Below are 22724 nucleotides of genomic sequence, written 5' to 3'. Positions count from 1 at the left end.
TTTCAAAAAATTTTAAACTTTATAAAATGTAAGTTTCAGTACGGGATGTTTCAGTAATTTGTCTTAAGGCAAAATGCCATGAGTCACTAGTTTAAATTTTTTTTCGACGCTATAAGCTTGGAAGTGCACAATTTCTTCATTTTAAGAGGGATCGAAAACTGAAAAACATATTTTTGTTGAACTTTCAGCTTGTTTATGGATCTTTATATTAGCCAAATTGCCAAATTTGATAACTTATTAACCAATTTGATAATTTACGTTCGGAGAGAGAGGCAAGGCAAAATAATAAATTTTAGTTATCGGTTATTTCAACCCAAATTTTGCGTTGCAATCGTATTATGTTTTGTTAATTATATTTCTTGAAATATAAAATGTTAAAAAAAAGTTGATTATATTGTATAGAATTTTTTTCTCACTATCCAAATTTTGCCGCCCCCCCCAAATTTGCCGCCCTGGGCAGTAGCCCCGATTGCCCCTACTGTAAATCCAGCACTGTATATATATATATATATATATATATATATATATATATATGAGTAAATTCTTCAAGGGCAATACATCAAATAAAAGGCAAAGATTTAGGAGTTAATTTTTAATTATTTCCAAACGTCGTATTGTGCATATATATATATATATATATATATATATATATATGTGTGTGTGTGTGTACGTGTTTGTACATGCATATCGTATATATATGTACTGTTGTATGTTTGTATATATTTCTTTTCACTTTTCATTTCTTATGTTTGTCTATCTGTTTAGTTATAATTGTTATTGTTGTTACAATTATAATACTTGTATCTATAGTTCTTTTTCCAATTTCTGTCATTTTTTCCTAGTTTATATTAATATCTCATTGTTCATTCTGTAGATCCACTGATGATGACATAAAATCCTATGTCAAAACGTTTGGAAAAAATTAAAGATTAACTCCTAAAATTTGCCTTTTATTTGATGTATTGCCCTTGAAGAATTTACTCATATTTCTTAACATCAAAACTAACTTCTATATATATATATATATATATATATATATATATATATATATCCTTATATATTTTTATATTCGCTCCAGCCAGATTTTTCTGCAAAATCAATACATGCACATGCTTGATTTAACATTAGGTTCCTTGTTATACGATTTTATGTAGAATCATACAAAAAAGGTCAAATACCTATATATAAGAATCTTTAATTTAATTCAAGAAGAATCCATTTCTGTGAACTTAATACGTATGGAAATGCAAAAAACTGAAATGGGACTGAGAGCTAAAGACATATTATGAAATTCCATCGATGATCTGAATAGAAAAAGATATGAAACCAAATTCTGAACTTATTTTCTGGATGATTAATTTACTATTATTCAGTACCAGTGTATGAGTATGGAAAAATAATTTTACATATATCCTTGATGATAATATGATAGTATCCTTGTCATTGGCTCAGAATCTGCGGATAATTTATTTGGAAGAAGTTGTTCTAAATTGGGATAAAACGAGCAGTTTCAATGAAGCCTAATGATACCCTTAGATCCAAATGATCATAGAGTCGAAATATATGCAATTGGTTGGAGGTAATTTGATTTGATACATCCATCTATGGTAATAAAAATATATACGTAAACGTAATCTCAACTACATGAAATTTTCAAATTACAATTTTCAATTTTATGGAATACACAATATTATTAATTTACCACTGACCAACTAAGTTTATGAATTCCTTCAATTTTTAAGCATCAGAGTTTTACTAGTAGTTGATACGAGAGTTCTTTTTAGAATGCTATAATGGAATTTCTCCCTTTTAATTTATTTAGTTATATTATATGAACTCGTCTTAGTAAGCTGTATTTGGAGTTTCAATAATGATATTAGTAGGAATATATTTTGCAATTTGCAAAAATCATATCTCGCGATATTTGCATTTGATAATATTTTGCGAGATTTGTGGTGAGGTAAAGAGGCTATCCTGGAACTTATTGGCAGTGAATGAATTTTTTAATAAAATAATTGTTTGGCTTTTGTAAATTATTGTACAACATTTTTAAATGTTGTTTACAACTTAGGAACATAAAATAAAACAAAATGTTATATGATAAATGTTATATCAGATAAAAAAATTGTATTCAATTATTGCTTTACACACTGGTGTTATCATCCTGCAGGAAAAAACATCAAAATTGAAAAATAATGGGAATATAAGATAATTGTCACTTGTCACAAAACTATAGTGAATAATATACTTAGTTGAAACTATAATTTTGTGATTCTTTATCATTTTTATATTACTACGTTTTTTCTTAAAAGTGACAATTATTAAGAGTCGAAATATATGTGAATGACGGTATATATTTGTTTTTCATTTCAGATATTATACATTTATATATATATATATATATATATATATATATATATAGGGTGGTCCTTAATATGGTCATTTTCGAATTTCCTTGCTCCCAGGGGCTCAAATGGTTCCAAATTGATAAAAAACAATTCTCTGAAAGTTTTAGCTCTTAATTTTAAAGTTTAGATAGAGCGCAATTCAATCTAAGTTTTGTATGGAAATAGCATGGAAAAATTTTCAAAAATTTTAAAAATGTTTTTAGATGTAATTTAGCGAACAAATGAATGAATAAAACTCATTCATTTGTCGCTAAGTTATATCTAAAACATTTTTTTTAAATTTTCAAAATTTTTTCCATGCTCTTTTCATACAAACTTTGATTGAATATAAAATCAAACTTTATATATATTAAATATTAAATATATATGATAATTGAAATCTATACTTTATTACTTAATTTAATCCTTAGTTCAGAGTTCACTTCAAAAAACTACTAAATATATATTCACTTAAATTCAATGAAGGGGAAATTGGATCAGGTTTATATATAATATTAAATTAAATGACCAAACGTATGATTTATTGCATTTACTTTTGTTATATATAGAAAATATTATGCATGTGATCGCCTTGACAATTTAAAAAAAAAATCACATGGGCCATGATAACTTTATTACATAATTCAGTTAAAAATAGATTAAGAACACCTATGAATAAAAAAAATCCAAAATTCCCGAAAAAACCCTATTTGTTATATACCATTTTTCTCGACAAGCCAAGAAATTTTAAGGTCAATTTGTCAAACTTATGTCTGCAATAGCTCATGTAGAACTTCTTTGCGTCAGACACATATGACTGACTTGATATGTTGAGGAATAAATTAAAGTTTAAGTATTTTTCGATCATTTTAAACTCTTCTTTCTGCAAGACATGTGAGCAAATGCAAATATATTTCTGCAACCAGTATGCATCACAGAAAACCGTTCTAGAACTAGACATTTAACAGACAGAACTGTTCAGCAATAACTTCGAAACTGAATTCCATTTTGCGAATTATTATCAAATTCACCCACTGCCATTTTCGTTCCAGGAATTGCACAACACTAACATGGTCATGGTTATTTTCGCCTACTCACCGGCATGGAGCCTGGCTTGTCCAGTACAACTAAATCCTGATCAACGTGTATCAGGCGAATTGGATTTTTCAAAACCGGGGTCTCATGTCTGCGGTTTGATTGCATTCGATCGACAAACCAGCCGAAGCAAACCAAAAATAAAAATAAGCTTTAAAATAAACATAAATGGAAGAGGAAAAAAGGCGTTAAACTGTCGAACGTAGTGCTGCCGCACTCGACAGTAATGCGTTTACGCGGTGTCCTACTAGAGAGTAGTTCTTTGAGGGTTAAATTCGATTTATTCCATATAATCTATATATATATATATATATATATATATATATATATACATTATATTGACAAAGTCTAATAATTTGACATAACACTAATAAAAAGTTTATAATAAAGCATTCTTCTGTTTTTTTCTTTTATTTCTAATTTGTTATAAAAATCCATATGTTAGTTAAATTGTGAAAAAATGTAACAACTTTAATGTTTTAGCCCGCAATTCTGAATCGATTTTGGAAATTCTTTCGCCGTTTTCTTGTAATAAAGTATTAACAAAATTTTATCGACAATTTTTTAAATTTTTTTTTGACGGTAGATACCATAGTCTTATAGATCATACTTAAATATTACCGCCCTAGGACAAGTCGTTTAATTTTGTAAATTTGTCAAAGTTTGTAAAAATTAGTATCGTATCGTAGCTTTGCCGTTGGTCAAAATTAGAATTTTCATCGACGTTTGCTCAAAAGTACCTGGACCGTTAAAAAGCCAATTTTTATGGAACTTTATTTGGCGATATATCATGGTCTCATAGAACTTACTGAAATATTACAGCCTTACTGCAAGTAGTTTAATATTAAAAATTCATCAAAATTTGAGAAAGAGAGTTTATTGGCGTTTGTTAAAATTAAAATTAGACGATTTACTTGGTATAACCGCAGAATACTTCGTCTTTATGAACATACTAAGCCATTAACGTCCTATGGAAACTGGTTCAATTATAAAAATTATTGATTTATAAAAACTTGCTTTTAGAAACTACTCTGAGTTGACGTGTTCGTTCGTTTTCAATTATGTGTAATAAATCCACTCGGAATACTTTTAATCACTCATAAATTAATTTATTTTTTATTGATTAAGTCGATTATTTACACATATCGGAAAGTTCATGTAACTTGCCTCAAGGCAAAATACCAATACCAACTAGTTTAATAATAATTTAATGAACATTATTAATTTAGTTAAAATATTAGGTTGAATTAATTTGTAAAATCTAGTTCATATGGTACTGTTCAACCTAAGATCATCTAAATTACATTTTCTTTAACAATAATTTAATGAACATTATTAATTTAGCTAAAATATTAGGTTGAATTAAAAAAGCATTCAAAACTAGAAAAATAAGAAAATCTGAAAAGAAATACAGACAACTAAAAGCTCTATACTATTAAGTAATTAATCATTCATTAATTTTTCCGACTAACAATCTAATATTGAGAAACAATGGCCAGTAAATCTCATAATACGTACGCTTCAGTGATTCATATTGCAAAATTATCAACAAGAGAGTCATATCTCTAACGTGTTGTATAATATGAATTGGACATTTTCTGTTCTGAGCAAATAACGACAGCTCAGAGGATTCTATATTTGATTATGGAATTATACAGACGTCGTTAACTTAAACAAATTTAAATTTTAATTATATTACATACGCGTGAAGAAATACGTGTTTGAATTTGGATGTGTCGTTTTGAGATAATTCTAGAGCTTTTGGAGCAGAAACTGGAATTGTTATCAAACATGAGATAAAAAATTAAATCGCAATAGAACAGACGAACATAGAAGAAAGTTATTAGCAAAGTTCACTTAAACTGCCCTTATGGTTTTGATATCTATTTGTGCGAAAACGTATCCTAAAATATTGATAATTAGATAACTTTACTACGCTCTTTCCAAAGTTAAGAAGAGCTTTCAAATTCAGTGTTAAAAATAAATTTTCAGATTTTTGTCAGTTATGCAATACACCATCAAAAAGTAATAATTCACTTTTCATAATGAGCGAATATCATTAACAAAGGTGAAGAATATATCATTTTAACATGCACTATTTATTACTATTGTTAATATTTTTTGTTGCCCAAGGTATTTGACTGATAATGAGTGAAGTAACCAAGAAAGTTGAATATCAGCTGCTACAATACTACATTATAAATAAATATGTAGTTGAGTGTTAGTACATTAATTTTCCGAATGCTCAACAAGTCACATGCTCTTGAAACTTTAGGGTGGAACTCCTGGTTCTTGACACCTATTTATTACCTAAAAGTCCTGTATATTTTTGTCTTTTTATTTTAAGTTGCGACGATTGAAAATTTGTTATGTATATGTACATATATCTATACACATATATAATGAATATTCTACTTTGTATCTGAAATGGAACAAAGACGAGGTCAACGACAATGCTGTTCGGTTGAAATCTATTGAATATTCAGCGGCAGATTTACGACAGGCGCTTGATGGTCCTTGTATATTGCACTGAAATGTACAAGAGATCGATGGCTCCTGAATTATACAAGACCCAGTTCCTCATCTATCTACTATCCACTAAACTGAATACAAAACTATACTCTTGGCAGTTTTATGAGTTCCACACGAACTGAATTCGAGGTACAAAAGTACCACACGCACCGCAATTCCACTAATACGTCAATCTATCAATGATGAGGAAAAGGATAAAGGTTATCTGTTCTCATGCCCTTTTCGATTTTGGAAATCGGGGTCAAAAATACGGAAATAATATATAGACAAGATGTTTGGTAAATAGTCTAAATATTTGGTAAATAGCCCACTGTAAAAACAATTGAAGAATATATTAGCATTAAAGCATGGTCGAAGCCTTTAGGGAAAGGGCAAGTAGGAGTTGTTAGTACTCCTATTGGATGAACGATCTAAAAATTCTTTATTTGGAAATTCTGGGCTAGTTAGAAGGGTTTATCTTCAATCTGGACCTCCTACTAAAATTCTTGCTACTCACACATGTAATGGATAACTCATTATTCATTTTAGAAGAATAATTTTCACAAATAAAATGCTTAGAATAAAACGGTTGTATGCTTCGAGTTTAAAATACGGAATAAGGGTGCGCATTACGTAAAAGCATTGTAAACAAAGTTAATCTTATATAAACTAGTGGGGCGCATGGCATCGTGCTTTAAGGCAAATTGCTGGAACTTCCTGTACCAAAAATTTTTTTTTTAAAGATTAACTGAAAATTAGATTTTTAAGAAACTATAAATTTTTGACAAAAATTTACTTTTTTTGAAAAAAAGACTTTTTGAAGAAAAGTGTATTTTGAAATATTTTGGAAATTCTGAACTTTTTTTCAAAGCAATCGTACTGCTTTAACTGCATCATGGAGACGAAATATCAAAGCGCGAATGCGCCGCGCCACCGTCTATCGGATAAGTATTGGTACGGAACCCATAGGAATGTAAACAAAATTTATACTTATTGTTAAAATCTCCATAAAACATCTGATAATTTGATGTGCTAATGACCATTTTTGACCGCCAGATGTCATTTTTTTCCCTTTTTTCCTAGATCTCCGAAACCGCTAGGTCTGCCTTCATGAAAATTTTAGCAGTTCTTCATCTTTTGAATTATTCATCTTTTTGAATTATTCAAGTCGAGCGCTCCGTTCTCCTAAAAACTGAGTTACCGCTTTTGTCACTTTTTGCCCCATATCTTCGGAACGACTAAACCTGCCTTCGCCAATGACTAATCAGCACGTCTCCTTATCAATATGAATCGAATGTTTTTTGAATTATTCAAATCGCTTCATCCGTGTTCCCGAAGTCGTCGACGAAAATTTGTATCAGAACACACATACACACACGCACACACACATACACACACATACACACACATACATCCATGTTTTCTAAGGTATGCCAAATACCTCTGAAACGTAAAGAAATATAAAAATTTTCATTTTCGATTTTTTTTTGCGATTACTATAACTTATTCTACGGGAAGTTAATTAGATAATGTTTGCAAATATATAAATATAACTAATATAAAATAATCGTGCAATTTCTGAGTTGTAAATAAACAACTGAAGAATAATGCTATAGTAACATGAGCATTTTGTTAAAAATAAATACCAAGACCAATTAAGGATAAAATACTTTGTCATAGTAGATACTGATTAATTAATTAACTGATTTATCAGACGTACATTTTAATGTAACTAACTAGTAAAGTCTTTTATGATTATACACAAACAAGCAATTGAATTAAATAATTGTGAAGTAAAAAGTTCGAGGAGTTTCTCACATTTTATTTTGTATGTAGGGAAACTAATTAGATATACCACTCGGATATTGTATTGGGATTATTAAAAGCATGTTTTTTTGCTTATACCAATTTAGTGAAATCACTTCGGTTGTAAAACATATCAATTTTTCATTTCAAATTTCAGTTTTTAATTTCAATTTATACCTTGTTTTCGACTTTTCCAAGACATAACTAGGTTAGGAAAAACAGTGTGTATCGTTGTGGTTACTAAGTTTAAGTTTTCAGAACTTTCTACTTCACCAAATTTTAATATTAATACGTGCAAAGCATGCAATGATATCAAATAACTACTGCAAAATAAATAACGAATAGTTTTGGGTTCTATTCGTTAAATATTATAGGTGACCAGTCCTTTCTGGCACTTACAGGTATGGAGGCAGGTTTGTTGACCACAACAACGTCCTCGTCCATGTGCACAATGGCGATCCTTTGACTCGTCACAGGCACCTCGTGTCTGACACCCAAAAAACAATACCAAAATTATAGATTTATTTGAAATAAAAATAAAAACAACGTATTATGATCTTACTGAGATCTGCAGATATGTACAACTTCAAAAAAATTTATCAACAACTTCGAAACTAAGCAAAAAATAAGTAGAACAAACAAAATTATATTTTGGGGAGCATCTCACCAAATGTGTATCTAACTCATTTAGGAATAAAAAAATGTGTTGAAAAACTTTAGTAAATCTATATGTGATTCATTTTTAAATTTGTTATAAATGGAAATCTATGAAAGCATCATAAAACTTTAAAAGATATATAAATAATCATAATTTCAATCGACAACAACTATAAAATTTTAATAACTTACAAATATGTAAGAGAACCACTTACGGTTACTTATATATTATTTTTTAACTACCAAAATATTGCATAATTTTCTTTGAAGTTGTATTCATTCATAATCTACTTGGATATATTAGTTTTTCCTGTACAGGATAATCAATAATTACATACTGCAATTTGTGTTTATAACAAACATATTTGTCTGAAATATAAAATTATTTCATGTCATAATTAGTCCAACCTATTTAGTATGTCGTCAGAGTACAAGATACTAAATCAAATCAACTGATATTTGTATCAAAATTCACAAACATTGTAAATGTGTATCAAATTTCGATTTATTATTGCATTAATCTATAGGTTTTAATAAACTGATTCACTAAGGATTGATTAACAAATCAATGTTTAAGTGCAAATTAAACAAATTCTTTGTTAGCCGTTGTGCATAAACTACATAACTACCGGATTAGTATGTAATAATAAAAATACAATATTACAGAACTTATTATCAAAATTATATGTGCAATTGGAGAATAATGAATTTGTTAAAACTGGTCTTCAAAAATTATCGAAATGTACTATAAAAATTGAAGTATGATATGTTATATAATAGATAGTGTAATGTATTGATTGTACATTTTCTTTTATCGTCTTTAAAAATGATAAAAATGTACTATAAAAATTGAAGTATGATATATTATATAATAGATGGTGTAATGTATTCTTTCTTTGTAATGTAGATTTTCTTTTATAAAACGATACTCGAAAGTGGTTTTAAAAAATTTTAACTTGCAGGTCTTTAAATTTACTTCAAAATTATTAATATTTATTTATTGTTGATTACATTTAATTTAATTTCATCCCTATAAATTTAATTATCAATGTATATTTATTAATTAACATAAAAACCGATTGTACAAAAGCATAATACGTCGTCTATTGTAAACAAGTTTTTACAAAAATTGTAAACATCTTAAAGCAAAATAATTTTATAAATTTATAATTTGTATAATCTGTAAATATCATAAATTATGATACCAAATAGTTGAATTTCTGAAAAAATACCAAGTTTTAAAACCTCTATAATATTCGCATACAATAAAAAGTTTCTTGATATAACTAACAGGGAAAACCTCAAAGTTGTCATAGATTTTGATGATATTTCGCATAGTAATATGGCGCCAATAGTCAAGACGATATATCTTAAATATTTATTATAGGCCTGCGTGAAGTATTTTAATTCTAACAATAAAAAAAGTTAGATAAATAGAGTGCATATAATAAATAGTTCGTACAATTTAATAGATCAGATTTTAGGAAAAAATACTTCTGATTTTCATCATGAATCGCAACAGTAATTTTCTAAAATTAGTTTACATTTAGTATATACAGAAATAACTGTTAACTCTGACAATAAATAACTTAAGGGGGAGTCTGCTTCAGAGGCTTCAAAAAATCGCTTTTTTTGAGGATTTTTTAGGGAAGAAAATAAAGATTTAATTGAAACGAAACTTTCAGGTTATGTTGTTATATATTTCAACATTCTTCTCAACGGTACAAGCATTTTTCCGATGGACCACAAGCTTGCAGATGTCATTTGGCATGAAAGATGCAGGTCACAATTTCCATCCGAAACAAAAAGATCAAAACAAATAAAAATTTTCAATAGCATAGATTCTTGTTGAATCTAAAAAATCCAGAAAAAACGAGAAATTCACCAATTTTTCGCAACTTGAAAAAATATCATGTTTTTTAATTCAAATTTTCACTTTAGATTGTTTGAAAATTGGAACAATTATAACTTTTTTCAAGTTTTTCTACGTTCAACTAGAATAGAATTTAATCCTGAATACAATGAATTTTGTTTCGTTTCAATAGGACGCCTAGTTTTTCCCTATCTTTCCCGCCAATTAGAAAGAATCAAAAAAATTAAAAACCGAGAAATCGCACGTCGAAGTTTTCGTTCCGGTCGTATACATGCTTGACGGTTGCTCATTTCTGTAGTTTCAAAAATAATTTGAATTTGTTTATGAAATTTAAAGGTATATATTCTTGGCTAGTTTTGGAAGATATTTTTTTCAACAAGATTATTTTTTTCAAAAAAAGAAAATCGATTTTTGAGCCTCTAAAGCAGGGGAAGCCTTAAAGAATCTAACAACCCAAAAAACTTGAAGTAAGTTCTTTCCTCACCAATACTCTATTTATTTTTGTTTAAAATAAATATAAAACTAGGTACGCTCTAATGTGTAAAATAAATATAAAACTAGGTACACTTTCTTGAAAAAAAAATTACACAAATTTTAAGTCATAGTATTAATTGTTGATGCAACAAAAGCATCATTGGACTTAGTAATAAAAATTAATATGAGTAGTATTTCAAAATATTTTTTTTCGGAATAATAATATATTTTTGTAAATAAATATTATTAAATATATTAAAATATTTCCTATGGGCCTATAATATATCAAGAAGCTATATTTGACCACCAACTCTCATGCAAAGTTTCATCAAAATCAGAGACAACTAAACCGGAATTTACCTTTGCCAAATTTAAACTTAAACACATTAAATTAATAATAACTAAACATCATCTTTTTCAATTTATATGATCATTTATATTTCAAATGAATTACCATTTGGTAATCTTTCTAAATAAACCATATATTATAACATACCAATTACTAAATGTCTTCACTAAGACAGATTGTAATTTGAATGGTGAATAAAAAAAAAAAAAAATTCTCAAAATCAAAATTTCACCTGTGTACTATGTTGGCCAGTAAGTCGTTATGTTTGAGCCTATAATCCGTGGATACTTTTTCATAATTGACGGTCAGAGTTCCGGCTGTGATGCATCGCTCGTACTCCTCGGCGGGATGAGCCCTGAATTCGCGAGAAAACACGTCCAAAATCCTCTCGCCGACCCAACGCCCTTTCGTGAACGTCGTGAATGTAAAATAGTAAGGGTAGACCTTCCGCAGACCTGAGGGAATAGAAAGTACAGAGATTAGAAACGCGCGAAAAATATATTTGAATTAAGTTCTCGGGGAGGCGACTATGATGTATGTGTGGCACCATGTGCAAGTTTAAAAATTCAGTGCTTTAATATGCCTTATATTAAATATTTGAAATAAAATGCTTGCAAGGTGTAAGTGGTAATATGCTTTAATAAAAATTAGAATTAATAAGACTTAAAAATTTAAATGTTAACAATAATTTAAACCTACAGAATTGATTAAATTTTTAACATATTTATTAAAACGCGACAAAATTCTTCGAAAACTAGTGGGATGCATGACATTGTGCCTTAAGGCTAATTGCTGAAACTTCCCGTACCGTAACTAAAAATCTTGGTATGGAAACGAAAAAAATTTACACAAAATGTGTACACATTTTTAAAATCTCTATAAAATATCTGATAATTTGATGTACATATGTCCAATAAACATTTTTGACAGCCATATGATATTTTTTTAACTTATTTTTATTGAGATTCCATAACCACTGGACCTGTCTTTCCAAAAATTTAATCCGTTGTTCATCTTGTCAATGCAAGTAAAATGTTTTTTGAATTATTAAAATCGGACGCTCTGTTTTCTTAACAACTGTTCTCGAGTTTCTTTATTAACAAAAAAACTAGTTTATTTTCAGAAGCTTTTTAGAGTATACCGAGTAGGTCTAGATCACCACTTTGTTAGAAAGACTGTTAAATTATTCAATTTTGAATAAATTTGTCAAAACCATCATTCATATTAATCGAATAGTTCAAAAGATACAAGAGTTGCAATAAATAAATGCACGCAAGCCACCACTATAAGCACCACAAGTGAATAGTCTATTTTTAGATACTTTCTAGAGTATACCGAGTTGCTATAGTGCTAAATATTGTTAAAGGAATTGTTCTATTGTTTAATTTTAAACGTATCTTCGGAACGGCTAGACCTGGCTTCGCCAAAAACTAGCACGGCTCCTTATCAATACGAATCGAATGTTTTTTGAAATATTCGAATCGGTTGATCGGTGTTCCCGAAATTGACAAAAATTTGTACCCGCACACACACACATTCAAACTTACACACACACGCATACATCCATTTTTTCCAAGGTATGCCAAAATATTCACAAACCTTTGAAACGTAAGACATATACAAATTCTCATTTTCGATTTTTTGCGATTACTTATAACTTACTCTCTCTATGGGAAACATCATAACGATTGCTTACTGATAATATTTCAATGTAATTTAAGTTCCAAATTCTTCCAATGTAATTTGACAAAAAATTTGCTATTCAACTAGCTAATAAACCTAATTCAATGAATAATTTATTATCGTTAGTAAACTTTTAGCCAAATATATTATTTTTTAACTTCACGTAGTGTAAGTTATAGTAAGGTCCCAAAAATCAAAAATGAAAATTTTTGTATATCTTCACGTTTTAAAGGTTTCTGAACATTTTGGCATACCTCAAGGAGTGTTTGGTGTTAGTGTGTGTGTTCGTCGACGATTTCGGGCGTATGGATTTTCCGATTTGAATAGTTCAGAAATTATTCGATTCCTATTGATGAGGAGACGTGTTGATTAGTTTATGACGAATACATTTTCAGCGGCTTCGGAGATATGGAGCAAAAAGTGCTAAAAATGCCAGTCTTCAAGAGAACTGATCAACCGATTTGAATGATCCAAATACATTAAATTCGTAATGATGAGGAAAAGTGGTGATTAGATTTTGGCAAAAGCAGTTCTAGCTGTTTCGGAGATATAGAGCAAAATGTGCAAAAAATGGCAGTTTTTGGGAAAACTAAACATCCCATTTGAATGATTTAAAGACCATTCTGCTTCTGTTAACGAAACGATTGCTTTTTCTATTTTTTTTATTTTATTTTTTTAATTTTCAAAAAAAAATTGTATATAAAAAAATAATTCGAATTTTAATTCTAATTCTAGCTAAAGTTCTACATAACACTTATATACTTCAAATAAATAATTTTAACTTTGCAATTCAGTTCATATAATACTTAGAAATATTAGACAATGTTCTTCATTTTAAATCCGACTGACTAAATTTTTTTGGTTTACTCTTGATAAAAGAAGAATAATGAGAGTTACATAATTTAAAATAATACGAAAACAATTAATATTCCTCGAATATTTCACGGGAAGTTCCAGCAATTTGCCATAAGGCGCAATTCCAAACACACAACTAATTAAAAACATGTTCCTTAAGTGGTCTCTCCTCCAGCTCAGTCCACCAGACTATTTTTATTCATTTACTACCTTTGAGTTCTATGATAAATACCTTATTTAATTATCACTTTCATATTTTTGTTATTTTTCACAGTATCCATAACGCATTAGAATCTTTTTCTAACTATCTTTATTATATTTCAATAACCATTACTATTCATTATAAACTGGTTTCGTTATTCGTTGCCAAACTACTCGTTGTTTTAGTCATTACAAGCAATTAATATAAATCAGTAGACAATTCGAATTGTCTTTACATCATTAAATTGAACTATTAATATGTGCTACCTAGATATAATGTTACTGAGAATTCTAAATGCCAATTACTAAGATGTTGTAGCACAGTAATAAGCTTAAATTCTGCTAACGTCGATATAATGATATAGGAAGATAGTAACTATTTCCTGAATAATATGCTTAATTTCGAGAATTATTATTGATTGTTTTCAGACATGGAAATATAAGTTTGGAGTTCAATAATTGCTAAAGTAATTTATACGTGAAGTATTTTAATTCTAACAATTAAAAAAAATAGATAAATAGAGTGCATAGCATAAATATTTCGTACACTTTAATAACTCAAGAATTGAATTTAAGCAAGAATACTCCTGGTTTTCAGCATAAATCGGATCATCAATTTTCTAAATTTAGTTTACATTTAAAATATACTGAATTAACTGTTAACTCTGACAAAAAATAACTTAAGGGGGAGTCTGCTTTAGAGGCTTCAAAAATTTTTTTGAGGTTTTTACTATTTAACGACTATTTTGTCTCACAAGGAAAATAAACGTAATAAAATTCAATTGCAAAACATAGTGTGCCCATATGCTAACAATACGTAATATGTCTTATTAATAAATTATTAATTTAAATAATAAAAATGTATTTTTACATTTATAAATTTAATTAAAATAACTGAAGATAGATTTTGCATTGATATAATTTTATTGAAAATAACGATCAATCATCAATATACAAAAATATTTCAATAAAATCAATCAATTTCAATTTTAAATAAGTACGCAGAAAAAGGATGAAGCTAGCAAATGGAAATCATTTTCTTAGATAAGATCTGCCAATAAGTTTTCACGTGATGCGATAATAGTGGAAGCTCATATCGTAAATTTATTTATATTATTTTGGTGTGAATGCAGACTTTATGTAATATTATTTAATCAAAATAAATCTTATAAGATATAATTATTAAATTCAACAATAAGATTATATATATTATAGAACAGAATACAGTATATTTAATTTTAATTACAATTTTACTTTATTAAATATGCCTATTTTTTTAAAAAATTGTTTAGTCAATATAAAATAGTCTTATAAGCTCCTACTCTACACATTTTACCTGGTTGGCATGACATGCAAAAGTATTCATTATGGAAAGCCAGGGAATGTGTGAAGCTTTATGAAATATAAATTGTGCAAGAATAGAAAAATGATTCTACATCTTTTCGCAGAATATAAAATGAAATAGACTATTAAATAAAAATTAGGTCAGATCCTCATAAAGATGCAATGGAAATGTTACATAATGCATTATAAAGTCAATAAAGAAATATAGTATTTTTTGCTGAATGCTATTTAAGCAGATAATTAATATTAATGAAATAACATTACTACTAATCTATCAGAATTAAATTGAATTAGGTGCTTTCAAAAAAATACATAAATTTGTATTAATTTCATTTGAAAAACGTCAATGTTGTGACGTTTGCCGAAGACAATTTGCATTTCTGAATACTTATCTGTCACAATTAATATAAAAATAACAGTCAAAATCAACTCACCATTCTCGATATAGTACGACGTTTCATTATATCTATCATCTGTAAATCCTGGTCTTTTTGCTTTCAGTGCTTTGGTCTCTAGCTTTGCCTGAAAAAAATACATAAAAAAGTTTTATTTTGCATAATATATAAATGCTTTATTATAATGCTAAAACTACACGGTAAATAGTCATATCGAATAATAAAAATAAAAATATATTGAGAAAGGAAAGCGATGAGTGTGTGGCTTTTATCCTGTAATAAAAAGTTATGTTTATCATATATTTTTATTTCATCAGTGTTTATATTTATGAAAATGTTGTCCTACATGTATAATAATAAAGAAGGTCTGTAATAGACTAAAGTAGAATATATATACATATAAATATATATCTCATATTAATAATGCTCTCTCTATTTTTACATATACCGATGGTCCGAGTATAAACGAAAGCTTTCTATATTTTTCAAAACTAAATTAATTAATCAACTATTAATCATTAAATATAATAAACTGTTAATTTTTTATAAAAATTTTGAAAAATAAACCAATCATGGTACACCTACAAAGAGTAATTTTCTGTAACACTCATATTGCAAATAAAAAATAAACTAGACTGAAAATATTACATATACACGAATATTAAAAAATATAATAAATAGCTATAAAACGAAGTATTTATAATAATGTACAATAGAAATAATAAGAAAAATAAAAAATAGAAAAAACACAAATATTGGCAAAATTTTCATGATATGCAAATTTACAAAGAGAACTTCAGGTCCACTCTTCTGGGACTTTGAGGAAACTTTGCATGGCGATAGAGATTATAGTCAAACCGAGCATCTTAAAATATTATAGGCCTATAAAAAACGGTTTAATAATAGGCCTATTTTATTTTAAAGTTTGTGGTTTGACTATTAACTTTATCCCGTTCAAAGTTTCATCAAAATCCCAAAAGATTAAACCTGAGGTTCTCCAGGATAACAAAAATGGTTATTTTTGTGATTTTTATACAGAAAGCATTCTCTAATAAGTTTGATATGATAGATTTACATGTTTTTTTCATGCATTATGTGAACTTCAAAAATTATCAATTAATATTTTTACCTAAAACATTATAATAATTCATTTTATCTGATCAAAATAATTTTTACATATTTTGAAGCCATACGAAGTACTTTTTAATGATTTATAATAAGTGAATTAATTAATTATAATTTAACGTATTATATCATTCTAATATAGCGTTGTTTATGTTCACATATACGAATATGATAGTAATGAAATTACATATATTTATGCAATAAATAATTATTAAATAATGATAAGTAATATAAAATAATAGTGAATATTTTGGTTAAACAAATTTTCAAAAAACAAATTATAAATTTTCTATTGACCATCAATAAGCACATAAATTTTATTGCCTTATATTTAATTTTCTTAAGTTACAGTAATCGCAAAAAAACGAAATTGAAAATTTTTATTATCTTCACGTTTCAGAGGTCTCTAAACATTTTGGCATACCTTAGAATCAACCAATTTGAATAATTCAAATAACATTCGACTCGACAAAGTTAGTCCAGCCGTTTCGAAGATACGGGTCAAAAAGTTCCAAAAACGGTAACACAGTTTTTAAGAGAACGAAGCATCCGATTTTAATAATTCAAAAAACTTATTACTTGTATTGACAAGATGAAGAACTGATCAAATGTTTGGGAAGGCAGTTCGAGCAGTTTCGGAGATCTAGTAAAAAAAAATGCCATTTGGTGGTCAAAAATGATCTTTAGACATATGCTCATCAAATTATCAGAGATTTTAATATTACGTATAATTTTTTTTCGCATTTCTATAGGTTCTGTAACATCGTTTTCCGTTAGAGACTGCGACTCTATGCAGCTAAAGCAACCCCATTGCTTTGAAAAAAAAGCACAAAATTTCCAAAATATTTCAAAATATAAAAAACATCAAAGTTTCAAAAAAATTAATCTTTTTAAAAAAAATATATTTTTGGTATGGCCATACACCACTAGTTTCTTATATTTGCAGTGCTGTTTTACGTATGTTCTAATCATTATGGTTGACACAGGCAATATCTAAATTTAACTGACTAAATGAAATTTACTGAATCCATTATTTATGCGCGATAGTATTTTAAATATTTCAAAATTAACTATGCAAAACTCTATGAATTCTTACAAAAGTACTATTCCTCTACAATGCAATTTGTATATATTTTGCATATATTCCACGTCTGTTCCGAGCTCAAATATAAACGTATTAAAATCGCCCAATCAGTTCTATTAAATGAACTCCGTCTAATTAAATTCTAAAAATTGCTCAATTCCAATATAGTTCAGCCCGTAACGAACTGTTTTCCCAGAATATTACTCAGGTACTTACTGCGTCACAGAGAGCAGAGAAATTGCTTTCGGAGGCGCACAATGTCCAATCAGTTAGAATCAAACGAACAACGAACGCGTAGGGGGCCTGTCGTGCCATTTAGTGCCTTAATCCGATTAACATAGTTTCGGGAAATTGCAAATAGCGATTAGAACAAAGGTACTACGTCCCACTGTCGCGTTCATTTAGGAAATATATACAGAGACTGATACAGATTGATATAAAACGACATCGAATCAATCAGCAGGGACGACGATGGGGCGACTCAGAGGAACGAACAACTCGAGCACGATGATTACAGCGAATCAGCCGATCAGTCGGTGAATTAGTAGACGGAGGTCTGGTGTAAATATTTGTGTTAAACAATGCTATCATTTATAACAAATTTATAACTTAGGCAACGAATAGTACTTTTGTAAGAATTCATAGAACTTTGCATAGTTGATTTTGAAATATTTATAGTACTATTGCACATACATGGATATAGTAAATTTTATTAACTTTTCGTAGGGTAAGTTACAGTAATTGGAAAAAATCGAAAATGAAAACTTCTGCATATCTTTACCTTTCAGAGGTTTCTGAACATTTTGGCATACCTAAGAAAAAAATGGATGTGTGTGTATGTATGTTTGGATAAAATTTTTCGTCCACGATTTCACAAATACGAATCAACCAATTTCGATAATTCAAAAAACATTCGATTCCTATTGATAAGATGACATGCTGATTAATTTTGGCAAAGGGGACAAAAAGTGCTGGTCAAGATTGGACCAGAGCTTTTCTATTTAATCTGGGACCCTTTGGGGTAGGGGATACAATGGTATGAGTATAAATACCTGTAACTTATAATAATTGAGAGAGACTAGCAAATGTAACGAGAAAAGAAGGTTGTGCAGTAAAGTTCAATATATATCATAATCTAAATAGTGGTTTTATTCACATATCTTATGGTGATGGAATATTTATAAATTACAGTCAAATTAATCATAGTGATCCTCACCAAGTGCTAAGAATATTAATTTAATTTTTGAGATAACAAAGCAAACGATTTGATTGCTTGAAAAAACATTTATTTGTATTAACAAAATAAAGAGCTGATACAATTTTTAGAAATGCAGGTCTAGAGGTTTCGGGGAGACAAAATATAAAGTAAAATAAAAATGCCATTTGGCGGTTAAAAATGATCATTAGACATATGCACATCAAATTATCAGATATTTTATAGAGATTTTAATAATCAGAACCAATTTTGTTTACATTTCTATGTGTTTCGTACTATTATTCATCTGTAAGTATGTGACGCGGCGTTTCCGCGCTTTGATATTTTGTCTCTGCGCAGCTAACTCAGCGCTTTGAGAAACGGTTCACAGTTTCTAAGAAATTTCAACATTCTCGAAAATCTAATTGTCCAATTTTAATTTTCGGTACGGGGAGTTTCAGTATTTTGCCTTAAAGCACGATGCCCTGCACCACTAGTTATGCAGGGAGTAGTATTCCAATCGTATCTCTAGACACTTAATAATGAATTAATATCTCATACTCTAGACACTTAATTAATAACTATTTTTTATAGTATTATTTTGCTTTCGAACTTACATGTTCAACAATATATATTATCATGTAACCTGAAGATAACATTGCATACCTTTATGAAATATTTTTTGCAAATTTCAACGACAATTTCGTATTTAAAAATTTGGAGTATTATAGTAATTGAAATTACCTACATTTACATTATTAACATGTAAAATAGCAATACTAAATGTATCTCTAATATTGAGCGTTTCAGATGATTCTTTGGATTTTGAATTTTAGCCCTATTATATAGTAGGGTAAAGCAGAGCATAAAGGTCCAATTTGACTTTCAATAATTATACTGTCTAAATCAAATAAACTTTATCACATCTATCGAAATATGTTCAGTAAAATCCTTAGTTAATTCCAAATTGCAGTGATGTGTTTTTTTACTACTTTTCTAAAATTTATAATATGGTTCTTTTTGCCCCCTAGGCTAGGTAAAAAGAGACAGCTAAGAGAAGAAAATTTCCAATGTCTTATTTTCAATTTAAAAGAATATTACAATATAAAAGCTACATTATTCAACCAATTCTTATAAAGGTATATAACCTTATAGGTATTATATAACCTACTTATTTGTATTTCGTCAGAAATATTCATCACCAGAGTTGGAGTAACTATTAATTTAATTTATCTCTTGTAAAATTGCTTTTTTTAAAATAATTTATTTTTTTATTTACTATTTTGTTATAGATTACACCTTTGCCAGAGGGTTCTTTTTACCCACTGTTAAATTTAACTTAAAAATAAAAATACATATTAAGAAACAATTATTAACCAAACTGAATAAACTAACTAAAAAAGCTCATAACTAAAAAAACTACCAACGACCTAAATCAATCGATATAAATAAATACAAATAGAGACAAAATTAATACATATTTATACCGTTATTTAATTGTTTGAGTTACAATAATTTTTCTTTTAGATATTTAATTAGGATTATATCTTTTCATACATCATTTTAATAAGTTTATGTTAGTAATATGCAACCAATATTACTTCAAATTATTTCTTTGTATTAATTAAAAATATCGGTAATCAATATTTTAATTAAAAGTCATCGAATTTTATCTTTCAAAGTGTGGAAAAAATCTTTTTCTGGCTCTCAATCTACGTATTAACATGCTTTTGTCGATGTGACTTCAAATCACATTAGTGAAACCTTTGAATTTACGCAGGATTTTCTCATTCGTGTCCTCGTTAATCTTTAATCATTGAAGCTATTTATTCTTACATGTTTATGTTAATAATTTTTATCTTTTTGCCTTGAAAATGATATTATTATAAAAATATTAGATATTCACTTAAGACGAGCTTTTGCACTTTTTTCAAATCACCTTTCTTGGTGCCGTTTTTCATTAATTCGCAATTGCATCAAGTATAAGCATATTAAGTCAACCTTCTCAAAATTAAATTTCATTTTCTCTGTTCATAAAATTTTTAGGAGGCTGAGTCGAATCCATTTTATTGCTAAGTGCAGGTACAAAAGCAATATTTACATTTCAGTTTCTTTTATATTATTCAGAAAGCACATTATACGCATTTAGAATTCTGAATTCTATACAAGGCCGACGTATATGTTTGAATCTTGTTATTTTAAAAGGAATGTTGGCTATATAACCTCTGATAAAATCTTATAGCCAACTGCGTAGATATTTGAAGGTAGAAAATTGAGATGCCATGAAGTCGAAGAAAAAATCAAGATAACAAAGACTTAGTTCTTAACTTAAAACTAGAAAACTATATACTTAAGTAAATAATTATAGTTGTAAGGGATGGTAATCAATATTCTATATCTCAAGTAGTTTTAAATTTAAAGATCTCTTTTAACAAATGTTGTAGTTCTATGCTAACAAAGAGAACCTCAGGTTTATTCAACTGGGATTTTGATGAAATTTCGTATGGTGATAAAGTTTATAGTCAATCCAAACACCTTAAAATATTAAAGGCCTCTGAGAAAAGGTTTAATTATAAAAATTAATTAAAGTTGCAAAAAATAGAACGCAAGCTACGTTAGTTAAAACTCCTACTTCTTGCATTCGAATTCATAGAGTTAAATATGATCGACTTCAAATCCAGTCAACTAATTGTAAGTAATATGGATAAACCTTAAATTTCTTTCAAAATCTCCTATTAATTTAATACAATACTTATCAATTAAAAATTTAATCTAAAATGAACATTTTTAAGAAAATATAGTTGTTTTATAAGGAGTTGGATTTTTGTCAAAATTACTACATTTTTTAACTTACCGTAGAGTTAGTTATAGTCACCGCAACAAATCGATTTTTTTTAAATATCTTTACGTTTCAAAGGTTTCTGAATATTTTAGTATACCTTAAAATAATGTATGTATGTGTGTATGTATGTGTATGTGTATGCGTATGTGTGTGTGTATGTGTGTGTATGTGTGTGGCTATGTATGTGTATGCGTGTATGTGTGTATGTATGATACGGGGCAAAAAGTGCCAAGAACGGTAACTCAGTTTTTAAGAGAACAGAGCATCCGATTTTAATAATTCAAAAACATTTTACTTGTATTGACAAGATGAATATCTGATTAAATTTTTGGGAAGGCAGGTCCAGCTGTTATGGACTCTCAATAAAAATAAGTTAAAAAAATGTAATTTGGCGGTCAAAAATGTTCATTGGACATATGTACATCAAATTATCAGATATTTTATAGAGATTTTAATAATGCGTACACATTTTGTAAACATTTTTTGGGTTCCGTACAAAGATTTTTAATTACGGTATGGGAAGTTCCAGAAATTTGCCTTAAGGCACGATGCCATACACCCACTAGTTTACTTAGCAATATATTCACATGGATTGATCAATGAATCCAGAAGAGAAAAGTGATATACAGGTACTGAAATAAATGTACTGAAGTACAGGTAGGTACTGATATAAATGTATTGAAGTACCATGTTTCTTCCCAAAGCTTCCATTGCACAATTCAATTGTAGTTCTGGTAGTTCATAATATAGCTTTTAAAGCAAACGTTTTCGCGCATTAATATTCCACGTTTGCAAAATGTATCCGGAATTCGAGGTAGGAAAATGCTTTTGCGATACGCGGCTAACGT

At 28.3% G+C, this 22724-nt stretch overlaps 1 protein-coding gene across 1 annotated transcript in view; it reads right to left on the bottom strand.

Annotated features, from left to right (window-relative positions):
* LOC113372398 (RNA pseudouridylate synthase domain-containing protein 2-like) overlaps positions 1 to 22724 on the bottom strand; it is a 550691-nt gene that overhangs the window by 5328 nt on the left and 522639 nt on the right. Inside the window, exons 3-5 of the mRNA XM_026612719.1 lie at positions 15670 to 15757; positions 11385 to 11607; positions 8199 to 8286 (exon numbers count right to left, since the gene is read on the bottom strand). Coding sequence (XP_026468504.1) covers positions 8199 to 8286; positions 11385 to 11607; positions 15670 to 15757 — 399 coding nt within the window. The remainder of the gene's footprint in view (positions 1 to 8198; positions 8287 to 11384; positions 11608 to 15669; positions 15758 to 22724) is intronic.

Source organism: Ctenocephalides felis, unplaced genomic scaffold, assembly GCF_003426905.1.
Source record: "Ctenocephalides felis isolate EL2017-DRISC unplaced genomic scaffold, ASM342690v1 CF-g0.4_SCAFFOLD_01604, whole genome shotgun sequence".
In the NCBI taxonomy this organism is placed as follows: domain Eukaryota; kingdom Metazoa; phylum Arthropoda; class Insecta; order Siphonaptera; family Pulicidae; genus Ctenocephalides; species Ctenocephalides felis.
This window is presented reverse-complemented; position numbering and strand designations above follow the sequence as displayed.